We start from the raw sequence: 18,743 nt of genomic DNA, 5'->3' as shown, positions 1-18,743 counted from the left end.
TGCTGCTGCTCGGGGCTCTGGAGACCAGCCAGGACCAGGCTCCCTAGGAGGACAGCGCAAGCATCTCAAAGCTTTCTGTGCTTGTTCTTCAGGACAAAAAAGCTTTTTCTCCCCCCCGCCCCCGACTGTTTTGTGGGTGAACCAGATTCTCAAAGACATACTAGAGAGATAGCAAATGGTGAGGCCACTGGGGTGGCCCATGATTTTGAGGCTACTGAATCCTTGGTTTGAGCTTGCCTGAATTTGCAAAGCAGTGTTCCCGGGAAGAGCCGGCGGCATGAGGTGGACTCTTAGGCTTCTCCTTCAGACCCAGGCCTGCCCAGAGCCCCAGGCAAGCAGCGTGTGGAGGGAAGGACTGGAAGAGAAACGGCTCGGCTGTAGAGAAGCACAACTCCCTGCAGCTTTCATCTGCAAGAGCTCCCGCTGGCCGGGGAGCAGTGCTCTGCTTGCTTTCAAGCTTGGGGCTTGTGGCTTGGCTGCGTTATCTGGGAGCAGGGGTGCGCAGAGGCCATAGAGCTCTCGTGCTGCACCTTTGCCTGAAGGCAAATTCTGCTGCCTTTGCATAAAAGGAAGCAGGAAGCTGCACTTGAGCCCCACCTTTGCTCACAGTTCCTGGCAATGACCTCAAAGGGAGGACAAAGGGCAGCTGCAGGGCTGCGGTACCTTCTGTGGTTTGTCAGCATGCAGGAAAGTCACCCTGAAAGTCCAGGGAGAGCTGCTCCCTGGAAGCCCAGAGGCTTCCACAGCCCTCTGCTATCCATGCAACTGCAGGGCCTCCGTTGCTGAAAACGGAGCTGCCTAAAAATCATCAGCCGTGGGATGAGGCAGCTCTGCACGTTAGGGTTTCAGTTAGGGTCCCAGGCGCTCCGAGGCAGCAGTGGAGGCTGGCGCGGATGGCAGGGCCCTGCAGCCTGTCCTCCTAGCAGTGCGGTGGGCGCAGTGCATCTGAAGCTGGGACACTGCCCCACAGAGGCTGCCCGCTGGAAACGTTTGGCCTCTGCCAGAAGTCAGGAGCTGCTGCTGGTCTCACGCTCTGCTGTGGCACCTGCCTGCTGCAGCCTGGCTAGGCCTGTCTCAGTGCTGCCACTCGCAGGGCATTGGGCTAGGTCTGGCCCAGAAGCTTGCAGCCGTGCCCGAGCATCACCACAGGGCAGCTTGGTTTCCTGCCCCTTGGAGAACTTATGTGTGCCCTGGCATGGGTGGAGGTGTGCCAAAAGGGGAGGAGAGAGACAAGAACACCAAGCAAAACAAGGTTGGGCTGGAGTGGCACCAAAGGAGTAAAGGATTCTGGGAAGAGAAAGAGGGAAAAACACATATTAAACCTGTAAGATGTTAAAGCAGTTGGAGGCCCAACAGAGGGAGGCATCAGTGACTTTTCAGATAAAAAATGACTGTTTCTGTGAGTGTTCCTGTCTTACGTGGTTTCGGTAGAAGCCAGAACATTGCCTGGAACTTGGAGCCATAAATTTTCAGTGTTGGAGAAGCAAGTCCCTAGAAAACCGTGACAGGATTGCCCTTTATTCCCTTCCAGAAAGCAAGGTGCTCCCAGGCACAGATAGGCATGGTATCTCCGTGTACATGGGGACCCTGCCCTCATGCTCTCTTCTCCTTTCTTCCAGCCATTCCCACTCTCCTGGCTCCATGGCTGCTGTGCGTGAGTGGTCCTGCACCCGCTGCACCTTCTTGAACCCTGTTGGCCAGCGGCAGTGCTCCATATGTGAAGCCCCCCGCCAAAAGCCTGACCTCAACCACATTCTGCGGCTCAGTGTGGAGGAACAGAAATGGGCCTGTGCCCGCTGCACCTTCAGGAACTTTTTGGGCAAGGAAACCTGTGAAGTATGTGGCTTCAACCCAGAACCAGGGCCCAGCAGCTCCCCCTTGCCTATCCTCAATGGCATCTTGCCCAAGCCCACAGTGCTTGTGGAGCCCAGGGGCACATCGAAGGAGGAAGCTCCCAAGACAGAAGGTGGCAGTGAGGACTCCGGGGCAAAGAATCCAGATGAGGCAGAGCTGGAGGATGGCTGGGCTTGCCAGCGCTGCACCCTGCACAACACACCCGTAGCTAACTCCTGTTCTGCTTGTGGTGGGCCACGCAAGCTCTCCCTGCCCAAGATCCCACCAGAGGCGCTGGTCGTCCCTGAAGTCATCACCCCTGCTGGATTTCAAGTAGCCCCAGCTACTCCTCAGTCTTTAGTCTCTCTAGAGATCACTGACAGTGATGCCGTGGCCACCCAGGGCCCAGTGGCTATGGAACAAGAGGCCCAGAAGATGCCAGCCTTCAGCCCCTTCTCCCCAGGGCTCCAAAACAACCCCGTGCCCCGGAGCCGCAGGGAGGTGCCCCCACAGCTGCAGATGCCGGGGCCTGAGGCCTCCCAGCCTGTGGCTCAGACTGCAGCTGGGCAGAAGGGCTCTCCACAGGGTCAAGCCAGAGCTCCACCATCCGCCCGCCTCCAGGAGCTGCTGTCCAACAAGCGGCTGGGCATGCTGGAGGAGGAGATGGAGGTGGGCCCGTCCCACTGGAAGTGCAGTACCTGCTCCCTGCTTAACTCTGCCGGGACCAGCAAATGTGAGGTCTGCAGTGCCCAGAAAGGCAGTGACACCATCAACTTGGTGGGGGACTCTGTGAGATTCACCCCATGCAGCCCCTCCAGCCCTGACTTCACTACCTGGTCCTGTTCCAAATGCACCCTCAAGAACCCCACGCTAGCCCAGAAGTGCAAAGTGTGCGGCTCCTCCAAGCTGCACGGCTTCCAGGAGCACGGGGCACAGGGGGAGCCGGCCCCGAGGTGTTCTGACTGCGGGGCTTGCGACAAGGGCACCTGCTCCTCTTGCGGCGCCAAGGCCCCGTCCGCCCGCAAGGTTGCTCGCCTTTTCCCTTCCCAGCTGCCCATGGCCCAAGACAGGCCAAGCCAGTGGGCTTGTCCTGCTTGCACCTTGCTCAACGAGCTCAAGGCCAAGCACTGTGTGGCCTGCCATACCCCCCAGCACTACGTGGCCCAGCACAAGGGCACCAAGCCCCTCAAGAGGCGCGAGAGCATGCACGTGGAGAAGAGGCGACAGACGGACGAGGGAGAGGCCAAAGCCCTGTGGGAAAACATTGTGACCTTCTGTCGGGAGGTGAGTGCTCGCAGGACTTTGCTCCTAATTGCGCTCGGAGGGAGCGCTCTGCACATCCCTTCCAGGGATCTAGGCTGTTAGTATCACACACACAGAAACACAGAATGGTTGAGGTTGGAAGGTCAGATACTACTTCACACAAGCTTCTTTCTTTCTGTTCAAGCCTTAGAATCACAGAATCACGGAATGGCTGAGGCTGGAAGGGACCTCTGGAGATTATCTAGTCCAACCCCCTGATCCAGCAGGGACACCTAGATGCACAGGGCGGCATCCAAGCGGGTTGGGAAGATCTCCAGAGAAGGAGACTCCACAGCCTTTCTGGACAGCCTGTTCCAGGGCTCTGGCACCCTCACAGGAAAGAAGTTCTCCACATGGAGATGGAACTTCCTATGTTTTAATTTATACCCTTTACCCTTGTTCTGTCACTGCCCACCACCAAGATTAGGCTTGCAGACAAAATGCAACAGGTAGCTGCTGGGTGTTAATGCTGAAGCATCATATGTTAAACTGGCATGAGATAATCTGCAGGGTGAAGAGGACCTTCCAAAGTGATCCTTCTAGCTTATGCCCTGTCCAAAAGTGAGGAAGGCTGAGCACTAACTGTGAAGCATACTGAGTTTTAAAGTGGTCTATTCAGTGGGGCTATCAGGGTCCTGTCCCACTTGAGCTCCCAAATCTATAATGGACTTATGGTCCTGCTGAGCCTGGTGTCCTATGCAAGCTGGAGAGAGGAGAAGGAGCTGTGTTCAGATAACTGTTGTGGTGGTGCCTGGTGTAGGTGGCCATGTAAGATCACAAGGTCCTGCTCAGTGCAGTCCTAGCTCAGGACAGTGACAGGTTGGATCCTGGCTATGGTCTAAGGCAGGCAGAAGGCTCTCCTTCATCTCTGCCTTTTGGAAGAGAGCCACAGCTCCAAAGGAGACAGAAAACTTGGGATGCCATAAAGTCCCTGACTCAAGAACTGTTGTCTTGTTCGGGGTCTTTCCAGCCCTGCACAGGGAGTTCCTGGAGAACCCTGATCTTTTCCACCAAAAGATTACTTTGCAAGGCCAAGATGGGGGTTTGCAAATACAGCTTGTTCATCATCTGCACCCAGAAAGCCATTAGGACTCTGGAGCTTGTCCTTTTTGGTCTGTGTCAGTATTTGAACAGTGGCATTAATTAGGAGAAAAACTCCTTTCTGCAAAATAGAAACCGAAAGGGCTGATTGAAGAACCACATAGAAAATATTTGCATCAGTGAGTTAGGACTGTAACAAAAGAAGAAGACAAATATTGGTTTGGTGTACATAAAAGCTAATTGAATCATAGGACATTTCTGATGGAAAAAAAAAAGATTTCATGTAATTAATGACAAACAACAAAACAAAAACAGAACAGAAAAGCCCAATTCTTATTTCACTCTTTATTAAACTTTAGGAATAAGTAGCCCTTCTCCCCTTGGTGAAGTTTTGTCCATCCTAAATCTGCGCAAACACCTGCAGGACTATCTACCCTTCATTCAATCCCATTTTATGCAATGTGCAGTAGCTGTTGCAGGTGGATTTTGAATATCCTTACTCCAGAATCGCTTGCCTTCTTGTGGTCAGACTGATTCCATTTGCAAAAGGTGCCTCTGATGTCCTCTACAGATGCACCTTGGAAGAGTCATGGAGACCTACAAAGCAACTTCCCCGCTCTGGAGAAGCCGTGCTGTGAACGGATGCAGCAGAGCCTGGGGCTGCCCTGTGCAGCTCAGCCTGTATCACAGGGCTCTAATCCGTGAGGATTTTGTTGCCAAATGCTTCTTCACAGGCTTGATGCTCTTGTATGCTTTGCCACTTACAGAGACAGCCAGGGTCCCCCACAGTCCAGCTTTTAGCACCAGTGCAAAGTGCAAGATGATTCCTGCCGGGAGGGATTGCTGGAAAAAAGAAAATAATCATCTGTGTTGCAGTCAGGAGCCTGGCACCCAGAGAGGTGAACCAGCTCAAGGACGGCATGACAGTGGCACAGCCAAATGTTGGACCTGCTGCCCAAAATTAATCTAGGCATGGTCTGCTTTGGCCTGTGATGTTTTCTGCAGAGACCCAGCCTCATGCTGGCCTCAAGTCATGCTCCCTGTCATGGCATCAGAACAAGTTGCTTGGCCAAACACAAGCATTCGGGGCTCTGGTCTCCTTTCTGGGGTAGAGTGGGCAGGCTTTCCAAGCTGGCCCCTTCCCAAGAGGACCTGGGAGCATGCCACACATACTCATGCTGTCCTTGCCTTTTGCTCTCGCAGAACAAAGTCAATTTTGTAGATGATAGTTTCCACCCTGGGCCCAAGTCTGTGGGATTCCCGGAAGGCGACAGTGTCCAGCAGAGGGTGAAGCAGTGGCTGCGACCCCATGAAATCAACTGTAGTATCTTCAAAGACCGAACGGTGAAGTGGTCAGTGTTTCGGACACCCAGGCCCTCAGACATCCTCCAAGGACTGCTGGGAAACTGCTGGTAAGAGGCAGAGAGCTGCAGTGACACCCTCCTGCACCTTCCCCTTCTCCACCCACCACCCAGTTCTAAACTGGACCACTGAGCCCAGCCAGAGCCCATTTATACACCCCACTATATATCCCATCCCATATCCCACCCCTTACCAAAGCACTGTGGATTCCAGGCCCCTATACCACCCAGCTGGACAGCCCCGCTCTTGTGTCCTGCTCTCCCATGCCTTGCTCACGGTGTCTCCCATCTCACCAGGTTTCTGAGTGCCCTGGCAGTGCTGGCGGAGCGGCCGGAGCTGGTGGAGAGGGTGATGATCACGCGGACACTGTGCCCCGAGGGCGCCTACCAGGTGCGGCTGTGCAAGGACGGCACGTGGACCACTGTGCTGGTGGATGACATGTTGCCTTGTGATGAGTGTGGATACCTCCTCTTCTCTCAGGTCAGCATCCTGGCCCGGGGAAAAAGGGGTGCAAGGAAGGGGTGGGCAGAGTCTCCGGCGCCTGGGACTGTCTCTTCTCCAGCTGTCCCAAGAAAGGACTGATCAGGGATTGCGACCCTGGTCTCTACTGCATGTCCAGAGCTCTTAGATACCATGATGTAAATCTGTTCAGGCCTCTCTTGTCGTTTCCCAGACTGCAAGAGAGTTCTTTCTCAGGCATCTTTTCCCCTGCTCATGTCCCTGCATTGTAGGTTTACAGGGGAGGTCTTTATCCTTTACAGCAAAAGGAAAGCATTTTACCTGAGTGTTTTTGCCGAGAATGAGACTGAGTGAAAGCAGTTTCTTTCCTCCACAGGGAGATCTGGCATCTTGGCTTTGTCAGGTAGGGCCCACGAAGAGGGAGTTGGTTGCACTATAAGTCAACCTATTTTGAGTCAGTGTCTGGTTGCTCTGAGCATACACAGGGGGCATCTGCTAGGATTAAAAAAGCCATTTTGGGACATCACTGTGCATTGTGCTCTACCTGCCAGGCACAGAGGCACTTGCCTGGATCTTTTCCATGAGGAGAACACAAACATCATTATTGAGAATCAGACAGCAGAACTGGCAAACAAACTGAAGTGCCACAGTCAGGGGAAGAGACAGGGACCTGGGAACTTCGGACTTCTCTGTGGGTTTCACTGTGTTCTGCAAATCCAAATTCTCTGTTTTAAATTAAATTAAATTAATTTAAATTAAACAACCCCCAGAGCTACATCATGGTAGAGCTGTAGATGAGTTAATCTCATCAGAGAGACAGGACTACAGGGAGATGGGGACCTTGGCATAACTCAAGTACTAGGAAAACTGTAATATCGACACCGCTTACCTGGCCTGCATGGGCTTAGTAGTCTTTGCTCTCCACTGCATGGAGGTGGCCCAGTGTTGGGGCAGTTGTGTCAAGGCTAGCAGGCCTCTCTGGGCACGTGGTGGCACAGTCTGTTCAGCACAGTTGGCAGCATCACCTCCCATGCCCCGCTCAACCCCAGCAGGCTCTGTGCAGGCTGCTTTGGGTCCAGGCAGGAGCTTCACGCTGTTCAAACACAGGTAGACCATTGCCAAGGCTGGACTACCTAGGTAGTGACTCTACAAAGTGGATGATTCCCCGTGGGATACAGGAAAGCCAAGTGTGTCTGATTGCCAGAGCTCCGGAAAGTGGGTCCTATTAAAGAGAAACATTGGAAAGGGGAAGAGAAAGGAGTCCGTGCCTACGTTTTGTTTCATGATAGATAGAGAAGACCTAGTCAGATGAAATTCTTTATTTTCAGCATAGGAAAAGAAACCCCCTTGAGTTTTTTTGTTTATCCTTCTCCAACCATTCTTCCTCCCTTAAAATTTCAAGTCTATATGTTTTCAAGATTGAAGATTTTCAGATGGATTGGATTTGCTTTGCTTTTGGTTCCAGGTGCATCTGAGTCCTGAAGGACTTTTGCTGCTGAGTTTTTAGGTGTCTGAGCTGAATGTGGGGGGTGAAAAGGAAAACCAGAGTTCTAAAAATAAAGCAAAAGCAGGGTGTTATCACAGCTCTCTCGCTGAGTCTCAGGTGGAAACAAACTACACGGATTTTGTTATTTGAGGGACTCAAATACAGACCAGAGAAAAACATTTCTAATCTTCCTTTATTTGTCACAAAGAAATCTTCATTGCCTTCCTTTCTTCTCCCAACCCCTGATGCTCGCCTGTGAGTCACACAAAGTTACAAGTGTACCAGTAGTTTTGCCTTGCTACTCTGCAAGCACTGGGTTTTGAAACATCTCCCTCTGAACCTCATTTACTGGGGATACAGAAGCCAACAAATATTTCTGTGGCCTCTGTGCTGGCACACTTGCAACCTTCTCTATTCATCTTCTCACTTCCTCATGTCAGGTAGGGGCGAGGATGGAAGTGTCTTCTCTCAGGTTTGAACATGCCCAGGACAGAATAGGAGATTGAGGACCCCTAACAGTGGCTGGGCACTCTGGTTGTAGGCTTTGTGACCCTCTGGGTGAATTAATGCAGCCTATACATTTCTTTATAGTGTCTTCTAACCATACCAATAGCCTGGCGTTGGAGCAAGGTGATTCCAGAGAGATTTCCCGCTGCAAGAAATGCATCTTCTAATTATGTCTTGCCATTGGCCCTGTGCTGGGAGTGGAGGAGTTTGTCAGTGTACCTCTGAGTTTTCGGAGGTTCATTTCTTTGTCCCTGAAACCACCTCTTCATTGTGTATGAAATGCGACTGGTTTCACTGCAAAGTGTGCGCTAGGCAGCCTCCTCCTCCAAACGTGTGAAAGTTTTTGTTTGCAGTGGTGTATTAGTAAAAGCCAACTGTCCAGATGTGCCTACTAGCCTTTCTGTTTAACATTTTTGTTAATGTTAAATGTTAAACATTTTTTAATCCGGATTGATGTGGAAAGAAGAGGCCATTATTTTATCACGTTACAAAACAAAACCAAACGCTGGACAGGCAGGGAATGGGTTTTCCCTTGGCCATATGTGAGCAAGCTCCTGGTAGCTTGGCCTTGCTGCTGCCACCTCCCTTCACAGTGTGAGGGTGTGAGGGCAGGTGAGCAGGGCTTTGCCTTTTCTGCATGTGGTCCATTTGCTTTTCCATCACATGTCCAGGGGTGGCTTGTGACATGTTTCTATCTCTTTCCCCAGGCCCAGAGGAAGCAGTTATGGGTAGCCCTCATTGAGAAGGCACTGGCCAAGCTTCATGGTTCGTACTTTGCCCTCCAGGCGGGGCGTGCTATTGAAGGCCTGGCTACACTAACTGGTGCCCCCTGCGAGAGCCTGATGCTGCAGGTCAGCTCCACTAACCCTCGCGAGGAGCCCATTGACACTGACCTCATCTGGGCCAAAATGCTGAGTTCTAAGGAGGCTGGGTAAGACGAGGCAGGAGGACATCATGTTAGCTGTCAGGACGTAGATACTCAAAGAAGGGGGGGAGAAGGGTGGCCGCTCTCACTTGTAGAGACTGAGAGGAGAGGGGCTAGTGTGTTGACCCAGGATGTTGTCCACAACGCTTGGCATCTGAAGTGTTGACAGAATCCTCTTCTAAGATCTAATGATGATTTCTCCTTTGCTTAATTTTCAGATGAAATTAAAATCCTAGTGGATTTCCTTGTGCATGTTTGCTGTTGTCTTACACAGTTTTTGAAGTGGCTGGCATTAAATCTACTTGTTTTGCTTTGATTTTTGCTTCCATAATGCCTGTATTAATAAGGGCTTTACTCTGCACATGTTCCCCACCTATAAATGCATCTTTGGCCATACTTGGGCATGATCAGTCCGGTCTAGAGGAGGCAAAGCAAAAGCAAGTCATCTTGCTCATCACTGGGAGACTTGACCAACAGGAAGCATGGCGGGGAAGTCAGGCTCCTAAGCTCTGCCCCATGAAGATCAGTGTGATTTTTATTGTGATAGCTAAAGGCAGGGTAGCTCCTGTCACCCTGCGGTACTGGGCCACGACTGTGGTTCTGCTACACAGGAGGCTAATCTATCTTGGCATGTGGTACCTTCACAACCTTGGGTGGTGCAGACTTCCAGCCCTGAGTGTCCTGGGTCCTCACTCCCACAACCAGGACCTGCTCCCTGAAAAGTGGAGGCAGATCCACCATTGGCCATTTCAGTTTGGCCTGCCAACCATCCAAGACACACTTGGCAGTGCCATGGGGCCTGCGAGAAAATGAGTGAGGTTCAGGGGAAGCCCCACTGTGCGTGTGGAAGGAGCAAGCAGGAAGAGATGGGGAGAGAAGGTGAGGGCAGCTCTGTTTTGTCCATCTGGTGATAGAAGGCAACCAAGTGATCTGAGGGCAGTGCTTGGAGAAGCTCTCCATGGAGCCTGGACTTGAGCATACACTTGAGTGGTGCAGTTGAAGGAAGCTTGCTGCCTAAGCAGAACGCTAGCCGCTGCTGTCAGGGCTCTGCAGAGAGGGAATATGGAGGATCCTGCCAGGAGAAAGTCTGTCCCATATCTCAAACTGCGGGGACCAGGTTCCCCCAGTGCCAGACCCTGCAGAATACTGAGCATTTTGCTGTCCCCTTGTGTAGGTTCCTCATGGGTGCATCCTGTGGTGGGGGAAACATGAAGGTGGATGATGTGGCCTACGAGAGTATGGGTCTCCGTCCACGGCATGCCTACTCTATCCTGGATGTGCGGGATGTCCAAGGCTTCAGGTGAGTTAGATGGTGAAGGCCACCGTACTATAGCAAATGTTCCTAGCAATATAACCTGTGAGCAGAAACCTTGGAGGCTGGTAAAGGAGAATATAAGGGGATAACATGTGGGACAAGACCTTGGGGACTCGTGTGTGTCCTATCCTTACAGTTTGCAAGGACTACTTCTCCACCTCATGGGGTCACGTCAATACTGCTGTCATATAAGCTGGCTTTGTGTGGCACTGGGCCCATGTCCTAGGCTGCCCCGCTCTAGGCAACCCTGTCTGAGCTTTGAGGTCTGTGCAGTATGATTTGCTCAATCATGCCATGGGTGGCAGGACACAAGAGGATTGAGTCAAGCTCTTTCAGCATAAATTAAATGAGAGTATCCTTCTCATGCTGGTGGGGTGAGGGCAGTGCTAATGGGTGTTGTCCCAACTACCTGGATGCCTGTATGAAGGCCCACTTTTAGCCATGTTATGTGAGGGCTTGTGCTGCTCTCTGAGCATTTGCTCACCAACTGCCTCCCCACAGTGTCTCGCCTGGAAATGGCCTTTGGGCTGGGGTGAGCCGCAGCAAATCCAAACAGAAGATCAGGACATGGACACCTGGGTCGTGTTGTGGAAGAGGGGTGGAAATTTTGGTTTGGGATACTCTAGGGGCTCTGAAAGTCAGGAACAGGCTGCAGGGGTAGAAGGTTGTGTGATGGCTTACTTGAGGGAGGCCAAACTAAGTGGCTGAGTTGTAGAGATGGGTGAACATCTCAGAGGCAATCACCCTTGTGTCCTCCCTTGCTCTGAGCCTCTGACACCTTTGTTTCCCTTCCCCCAGGTTACTACGACTCCGAAACCCCTGGGGTCGCTTCTCCTGGAATGGCAACTGGTCTGATGAGTGGCCTCACTGGCCAGCCCCCTTGCGTCATGATCTGATGCCCCATGGCAGCAGCGAGGGGGTCTTCTGGATGGAGTACAGTGATTTCATTAAGTACGGTAGTGCCTAGGAGGCAGAGACCCCCAGGTCCCCTCCCAGAGGGCAGATCCTGGGCTTGGGTGTGGGAACAAGGCAGCGTGACACGGGGATGAAGAGCAGAAGGGATGGGTGAAGGCTGTGTGATGAAACTGCTGAAGGGCTGTTTTGTTTTGGGTCATGCAAACTCCTTCACTCAGAGGAGACAGGATGGAGAAATCCTTGCAAGGGAGGACTCAGGCCTCCATGGCCTCACGTGCTGGCTGCGCCCACGTGTGCAGCACTGCCTTTCACAGGGCAGCCAGACTGGCTGGTGCCAGGATCAGAGATCAGCGGCCCTTCTGTGGCGAGGCCTCTGCAGGGCCATGGGACAGTGTGGGGCACTGGCGCGACTCCTCTGCTCCTGACCCCTTTCCAGGAGGACAAAGCAGGGCTGCTCCAGGCGCAGCGGGCGCCACCAGCACGGCTGGGCTGTGCCACCTAGTGGGTGCAGCAGCCTCTGCAGCTACCGGCAGTGCCCGTTTCCTTGGGGACCCTGGGCCTGGCTGCGGCCCTCTGGAGAGACCCGTTCCAAGGGCACTGATCCTCCTCCCTTCACCTCTCCCCTCTTGGCAGCGTGCCCTTGTCCCATGTGGCAGGCAGGCACTGCCTTTGCGTAGGTCACGTCTCGCTGCTGTGGAGATGGGCTTTGTGGTCTGAGCCCAAAGTCTCTGGGCTAGGAAAGAAAACACGGGGCATGGGGGCAAAGATGGGGCGCAGTGCGCTGGACATCTCCAGAGGAGCATGTGGAGCTTCTGGTGCCCCTGCTTCTCGGCTGAGTGGGGCACAGTGGGTCAGGGTGTGAGGGCACCTGCAGAGGAGCTCTGAGGGCCTGCTGAGCCCATGTTTCCCACAGGTATTTTGACTCCGTGGACATCTGCAAGCTGCATTCAGACTGGCACGAGGTGCGTGTCCAGGGCATGTTCCCCAACAAGGCCAACGGGCCAGTGACAGTGACATCGCTGACAGTGCTGGAGCGTGCTGCCCTGGAATTCGCCCTCTTCCAGGAGGGCAGCAGGTTAGTTGGGCAGCCCACAAGGGCTGAAAGCAGTGAACAAGAACCACGGAAAAATGTGCTTTGCCCTGTTCACACTAGCTCCATATGCCATCCCGTGGGGTTGCAAAGCTTAGAGATCGGCCTCCATTGGCATTTCTTCACTGATTCTCGTGGCCCACTCGTACTTCAGGACTGGGGTCATCACAGCTGAAACCCTAGCCCCGAACAGGCCAGTGCCTGAGTCAAGATATTCAAGGGGGTCTATCAAGGCCCAGTGGGAAGACTGTCCCCCTAAATTGGCCATGTTGCCTAAAGTGGGTGATGCCCGTGTGCTGTGCCAGGAGATGCTCTGCTGAGGCGTGACCTTCCTTCTCCTGTTGCAGGCGGTCAGACATGGTGGACAGCCACTTGCTGGATCTGTGCATCATGGTTTTTCGGGCTACCTTCACCAGCGGGAACAAGCTGAGCCTGGGCCGTCTGATGGCTCACAGCAAACGAGCTGTCAAGAAGTTTGTCAACTGCGACGTGATGCTGGAGCCGGGCGAGTACGCTGTGGTGTGCTGTGCCTTCAACCACTGGAATGCTGCCCTGGCAGGCCCCGCTGCTGCCCAGGGTAAGCAGTGTTGGGGCCGGCGGGGCAGTGCAGGAACTGGGCTCCCCTCCCTGCTCATGGTAACCCCTGGGGGAGGCAGAGCTGATGAAGCCATCCACAAACGTTGCTGTGGGGTCCCTCCTGGGTTAGAGGGTTTCATGTGTGTGCTGGGCTTCCAAGGAGAGGTGGGGTCTGAAACAGTCTCCCTGAACACCCCTGTGTGTGCTGTGTCATCCCCACAGCATCCAGCCCCACCAGCAGCCGGCAGACCACTGATTATTCCAGCTATATCCTGGCCATCTACAGCTCCCGCCTGGTGATGGTGGAGCAGGTGGAGGCACAGCCCACCACGCTCGCCGATGCCATCATCCTGCTGACTGAGAACAAGGGCGAGCGGCATGAGGTAGGTGAGGGTGGCACATAGCCAGCATTGGGCCCGCCACAGCTGCAGAGGGCAGGGGGCAACGGTGCCAGCAGAAGGCAGTACCCTGCCCTCTGCTTTGTTGTCAGAGTCCCTGGCAGTCACCAGGAAGGGCCAGCTGTGGAGCCAGTCCCTTCCTGGCCCATGGGTGGCCACCCTTCTCTGTGTGGGTCAGCGTGGAGCACTGCAGCCCAGTGGGGGCAGAGGGTGGCAGTGCATGGGGAGTGGTGGAAGATGCTGATTCGGAGCGTGAAAGCAGGGTACCCCCTGGGTTGGGATACCTGACTGGATTGTTTCCCTCAGGGTCGCGAGGGGATGACATGCTACTACCTGACACACGGCTGGGCAGGGCTCATCGTGGTGGTGGAGAACCGGCACCCCAAGTCCTACCTGCATGTCCAGTGTGACTGCACTGACAGCTTCAACGTGGTTTCCACGCGTGGCAGCCTCAAAACCCAAGACAGCGTGCCCCCCCTGCACAGGTAAGGAGTGGGAGGGTGGTGCTGGTCCACAGGGTGTGTGCCGTTACCACCGTTGTCCTTCCAAGCTGACAGGCTTGGAGCAAGGCAGGGAGTGGGGTTTATGAGGTGGTGTGGGCCAGGGTGGGCATGGGGTGCCGGGAAAGGAGTGGGCAGAGCCAGCAGGGCATGGGATTTCCACGCTGGGGGTTAAGCCAGGCGGCACGGGAGCAGTGTGTTCCTTTGCCAAGCTGGGCAGCTGGCGAGCCCTGAGCTTGGCACTTTCTCTGCAGGCAGGTGTTGGTGATCCTTTCCCAGCTGGAGGGCAATGCTGGCTTCTCCATCACCCACCGTCTGGCCCACCGTAAAGCCACCCAGGCCTTCCTCAATGACTGGATGTCCACAAAAGGAACCCACAACCCCCTGCTCACGCCGGAGGTGGCCGGACTCCACGGGCCCCGGCCGCTATGACAAAACGCCTCCTCCAGCCCGCTGCTCTCTCCCTTTCTTTTCACTGAGCCCTTGGCCTGGGGTCGCCCTCTGAGCTGTGAGCGCTGAGCCGCAGGGCAGAGCTGGAGCATCACGCCAAGCACTTTGCCCTGTGTCTGCAGGGCTGGGGGCGAGTTCTCAGGGGCCAGGACCAGCTCTGCTCGCCGCCTGCCCCCCGTCAGCACCCAACGTCCCCCGCCCTGCCAATTCATGCACTTTACGAGGAGCCACTGGGAGGGGGGCAAAGGAGCGAGGGCATGGCCTGGCCTGCGGCTATCTCAGGATCCCCCGGCCCCTGGGCACGCACGGGGCCTGGGCCCTCTGCCTTGCCCCGGGCCTGCTGAGCGCGGGCAGGGGGCTGTGGGGAGGGGAGGGGGCTGGAGGTTGCCACTAACCGCCTTCCCAGGCACCACGCTCAGGACTCTGCCCCCCTCTCATGGCGCTGGGGCCCTGGCGCTGAAAGAACAAACACAAAAAAAAAAAAAAGCAAAAGAATATACCTCTCGAGTCTGTCCATCTATGTGACCCTCCGTCTGCCGGCTGTGCCCTCCCCACTGTCTTTTCCCCCTGTTGTCTGCTGTGAGAAACGAATGGGAGGCCAGTCAGGGTCCCTTTGCTGGGTGCCGGAGGCCGCTGCCTCTGATGAGCGTGACGCGGGCTGCGCTGCATCGCCCCGCGCTCGTGCCGCCGCTGCCTGCTGCTCATGGTGTGGAGCTGCTGCAGTCCCCAGTGCGGCTCTGGCGTCTTGCCCGGGCTGCCTCGGCCAGCGCGGTGAGGACAGCAGAGTGGTGCTTGGGGCCAAGCAGGAGAAGGTGCTTGGTCCTTCTAAAAACCCCCATGGATGGTTTCTGCAATGCTTTGCAGTAAAATGACCAGCTGCAGTTCCCAGCCTGTGCGATGGGGAGCAAGGGTAGGTCTCCTGTGTCCGTGGAGGGGGGCAGGCAGGTCACTGCTTCATGGCAACAGGGCCCTCCCCTCAACTCATTACAAGTGTTTCTATGCAATGGCAGCCTCTGAAAGCAGTGCCTGGAGAGAAGCCATGAGTCCCCAGCTGGGGCTGCGCTCCCCAGCCCTGGGCACTGCCCTGCTGCCACCCCGCCAGGCCGGCTGCATGTCCTGCAGGGGTGGCAAGGGTTGAATGTTAGCAGTTCAGCAGTGCCTGGCAGGCGATGGAGGGCAGCAGGTACAGAGCCAGGGTTAGGGAGCCGCTTCCACGGGCTTGCTCCACTTCCTTGCTCTGCACAGGATTGGAGGCAGCAGGGAGCCCCATCCCTTAGAGGTAAGGTCCCTTGGGACATGGCTGAGACTTGCAGGGGCCTATTGGCATCGCCGCAGCCTGCTGGATGCTCCATGGATGGAGCAGACAGCAGCGGCAAGGCTGCCAGATCTCACCAGGCTGCCCCAAAGCTTTTCAGCAGTGTTTTCTGGCATTGCGGCCATTTGATTAGGTAGTGAGCGTGAGTGTATTTGTTAAGGTGGGTGGAGTGAGGGAAGGCTGCTCGTGTTACTACTCTCCTTCCTAGATTGTGAGGACCTGCAGCTCCAGGGGAAAACGGGACACCCTGAGCCATGTTACTGGCCAGGCTCCTGGTTGTGGTGCATGTCGGAGCGCTTTCTACATCCCACTGCCTGCGACAGCGGCCACCCCTGGGGACACATCAGGCCCTGGGCATGGGCATCTGCTAGGTTTGGCGTTTGCTGACCTGCATCTGTCTCTACCCAGTCCTTGAAGAGCTGAGGAGTGGGCAGGGGCCTGGGGAAAAGGGCTCTGGGCACGTGCTGCCCTGGAGCCCTCCCGGCCCCTTGGGGCAGGGGCTGCTCAGCCAAGCTGTCTGTATTTTTTGTTGTTGATCTGTTTTCTCTCTTATCTGCACCTTCCTCCTTGGGATGATTTGTCCTTTGCTTTTTTTTTGCTCTTTGCTCTCTTTCTGTCTTTGATCTGTGAAAATTTTTAACCCTGTACATACTGTCCATCTCTTAAGAAACATAGGCTATTTTATCAAATGTAAATGAGACCAGTAATCCCTGTATTATACAAATGATGATGGTTTTCAAACTCAGGTTCTGATGGACCAAATAAAGTTTTGTTTTTTACTGAAGCTGTCTGGGTTTGCCTTGCGTTGGGGATACTGGATGAGGTGCAGCACCGTGGGGAGGTGCTGAGGATATAGGCCTGGAGGGAAAGGGAGGAAGGGTGGCACGGGGCTGTGTGACTTGGGGGGCTAAGGAAGAGCCTTTCCCCCAGTGAGCTGGGGTGGCTGCAGATTTGAGCAAGCGGCTGCGGGGAGCTGGGGCCTGCGGGCTTGGGGCCATCTGCAAGATGGTCCTCGAGAGCTCCCCTCGCAGTGAACAGTGCAAGATCCTTGTCACTGATCCGCCTCTACCTGCATCTCCTGCCCCTGAGAACCGTGTGGCACAGGGAGGCTTGTGATGAAGTGCTGCACCTATCAGGGCATGCTGGCCATGGGTGGGAGGGCCAGTAGCTCCCCAGCCTGGCCCAGCAGTACCAGGATGATCTGACCGGCTCCAGCACTGGAGAATTTGGCTCAGATCCTCAGGCTGCTGCTGCCTGCTACAGGGTTGCAGTAGCGGCAGGTGATACCTGTCTGGGCTGCACCTCGGCCTGAAAATTGGCTGAAGACAAGAAGAGGGGGGGGGATTTTGAGCTTAAGCTTTCTTTAGCTTTATCTGGCCCAGAAATAAAAATTAAATAAAAATGAAAGCAGAAACTCGGCAGCCGGCACCAAGCACAGCCCCTAGCAGCCGGGAGAGGGCGGTGCGGGCCCGGGAAGGGCTTCCCGGCGCTGCGGAGCAGCGGGTCCCCGCTCCCTTGGCACACAGAGGAGATGCGGGGGCCACCGCAGGATGGTATCATCGACCAACGCGGCTGTGCCACAGTGCTGCTTCCTGTGGACGCCTTCTGCACCCTTGCTCCCTGCTCCCGTCTGCAGGGACGGCAGGACGGCGGGTTGCAAAGTTAGGGTGTCGCAAGGTTAGGACATCTCTGCTGTGCCAGGGTTTACCCAGCCAGGGACAGGGGAGATCTGCACAGAGAGACCCCCTCCACCACCCTCTGCGCTGAGGCCAGCAGGTCTGGGCGTCCTGCACAGCCTTTGATGGCACATCGTCAAGTTTGGGATCCCAGGGCAAGGACAGCACCCCAAGCCAGCCCCTGCCGTAGCACGAGGGTTGTAGAGCGGGGTTAGGACTCAGCCGCTTCTGCATCTCCAGGTCTTGGCACGGGCTGTGTTACCAGCCTGTGCCGGACATCTTGGAGCTGCTGGCACTGCCTCAGCTCAACTCACTTTTCCCGGATCTTTGTCCAGCCTGGCACCAAGGCTTTGTGCAGGAAACGATCACCACCAAAGGGAACACTGCAGCTGGTGGCAGGGGGGTTGAGCCCTGCAAAGCAAATGCCAGCATTCCAACTCCCTGATCCCTGCGGAAGCACCAGGGTGCTTCCTGGGGAGCCCCTGCCTCAGTTTCCCCATCTGTACCATGGAGACCAGCCCTCAAGGAGTCCCAGTTCCAGGGGCAGGGGTCGAGGAGCCAGGGCAGCAGCCCTAGCACCCCTGACCACTGCAATGGTGGGTTTTCTTTGCATTGTAGGGTACTTCTATATCTTACAATGCTGACGCCCTTCCCAAACCCTACAGCCTGCTCAGACAGGCTGGCCCTCTGCTCCACGACCCCTTTTCTCTCCGTAGCAACCCCCATTCCGGGCCTGCAGCGAGGCAGGCCGAGCTGCAACCTGGCGAGGGCAAGCTTTCCGGCTCAGTGGAGGCAGCAGGCTGCGCGCGCCAGCCCGCCAGCCCGGCTCTCGCCCGGGGTGGGCACCTTGAGAGACCAGTAGGGAGAGACAGAAGGAGAGAATTTCTGTCTTTCTTAGAGCAACTTGTAATAGATTTTCTGGGTGAAACATCTTTGCATTCAGGATGCCCTGTCACAAGCCATCAGCCTCAGCCGGAAAGAAACAGATGGAGAGTTAATTTCGGTGGGGAGGGCGGTGAGGGCACTGCCTCCCTCTTTTGCTCGCCTCTCCTCTCGGTCTGTTCAGGGAAAGAAAACTCAAAGGCAGAGGGAGGGTTTAACCCTTGCATCCCTTGTAGCCTCTGCTGTCCTGGCCTCTCTGAGAGCAGGGTTGCCCCACATGGCTTGACTTGTTCCCCACCACCCTGCTCCATATTGCCCCGGTTTCTGCTGTGTTATCAAGGGGGAACAAGGCCAGGACATGAGGCAAATTGTGCTGCAGCTAGCTCAGAGTGTGGTCTGCTGCAACCCTGCTACCCACACCACTTTGGCTGGGGTTACCACCCTGGTCACAGCCCCACACTGGTGGACACGGGTGAGCAACTAGTTTGAAGTGTGGGCAATGCTGCAACCCCAGAGCCAGCCCACATGCGTACAGGACGTGCTATCCCCAGCCTCCTGTCCTGCCACCAACTCCATCTGCTGCCTAATGTCAAAGATGAGCTCAGCCACCTCATGCCAAGCTATGCCTTTGTGGCATCCTTCATTGGAATGGTGTCTTCCACATGCAGCCCTCACATGGGTTGAGTCCTGCCGTCCCCAGAAGCCCTGTCT

At 55.3% G+C, this 18,743-nt stretch overlaps 1 protein-coding gene across 2 annotated transcripts in view; it reads left to right on the top strand.

Moving 5' to 3' along the window:
- Positions 1-14,341, top strand: part of CAPN15 (calpain 15) — a 53,481-nt gene extending 39,140 nt beyond the window's left edge. For both annotated transcript variants that reach the window (XM_088523020.1, XM_010212086.2), the window contains 11 exons: positions 1,620-3,117; positions 5,380-5,588; positions 5,835-6,018; positions 8,698-8,921; positions 10,090-10,215; positions 11,029-11,181; positions 12,059-12,220; positions 12,583-12,812; positions 13,034-13,194; positions 13,516-13,694; positions 13,964-14,341. In XM_088523020.1, the coding sequence (XP_088379146.1) occupies positions 1,620-3,117; positions 5,380-5,588; positions 5,835-6,018; positions 8,698-8,921; positions 10,090-10,215; positions 11,029-11,181; positions 12,059-12,220; positions 12,583-12,812; positions 13,034-13,194; positions 13,516-13,694; positions 13,964-14,141 (3,304 nt within the window). In that variant the 3' untranslated portion in view covers positions 14,142-14,341. The remainder of the gene's footprint in view (positions 1-1,619; positions 3,118-5,379; positions 5,589-5,834; positions 6,019-8,697; positions 8,922-10,089; positions 10,216-11,028; positions 11,182-12,058; positions 12,221-12,582; positions 12,813-13,033; positions 13,195-13,515; positions 13,695-13,963) is intronic.
- Positions 14,342-18,743: the final 4,402 nt, after the last annotated feature.

The sequence above is a fragment of the Tinamus guttatus genome, unplaced genomic scaffold (genome assembly GCF_059628265.1).
Source record: "Tinamus guttatus ecotype Peru unplaced genomic scaffold, ASM5962826v1 Tinamus_guttatus_pri_ptg000172l, whole genome shotgun sequence".
NCBI classification, from domain to species: domain Eukaryota; kingdom Metazoa; phylum Chordata; class Aves; order Tinamiformes; family Tinamidae; genus Tinamus; species Tinamus guttatus.
The sequence above is the reverse complement of the archived record's forward strand: the minus strand, read 5'-3'. Positions and strand labels throughout refer to the sequence as shown.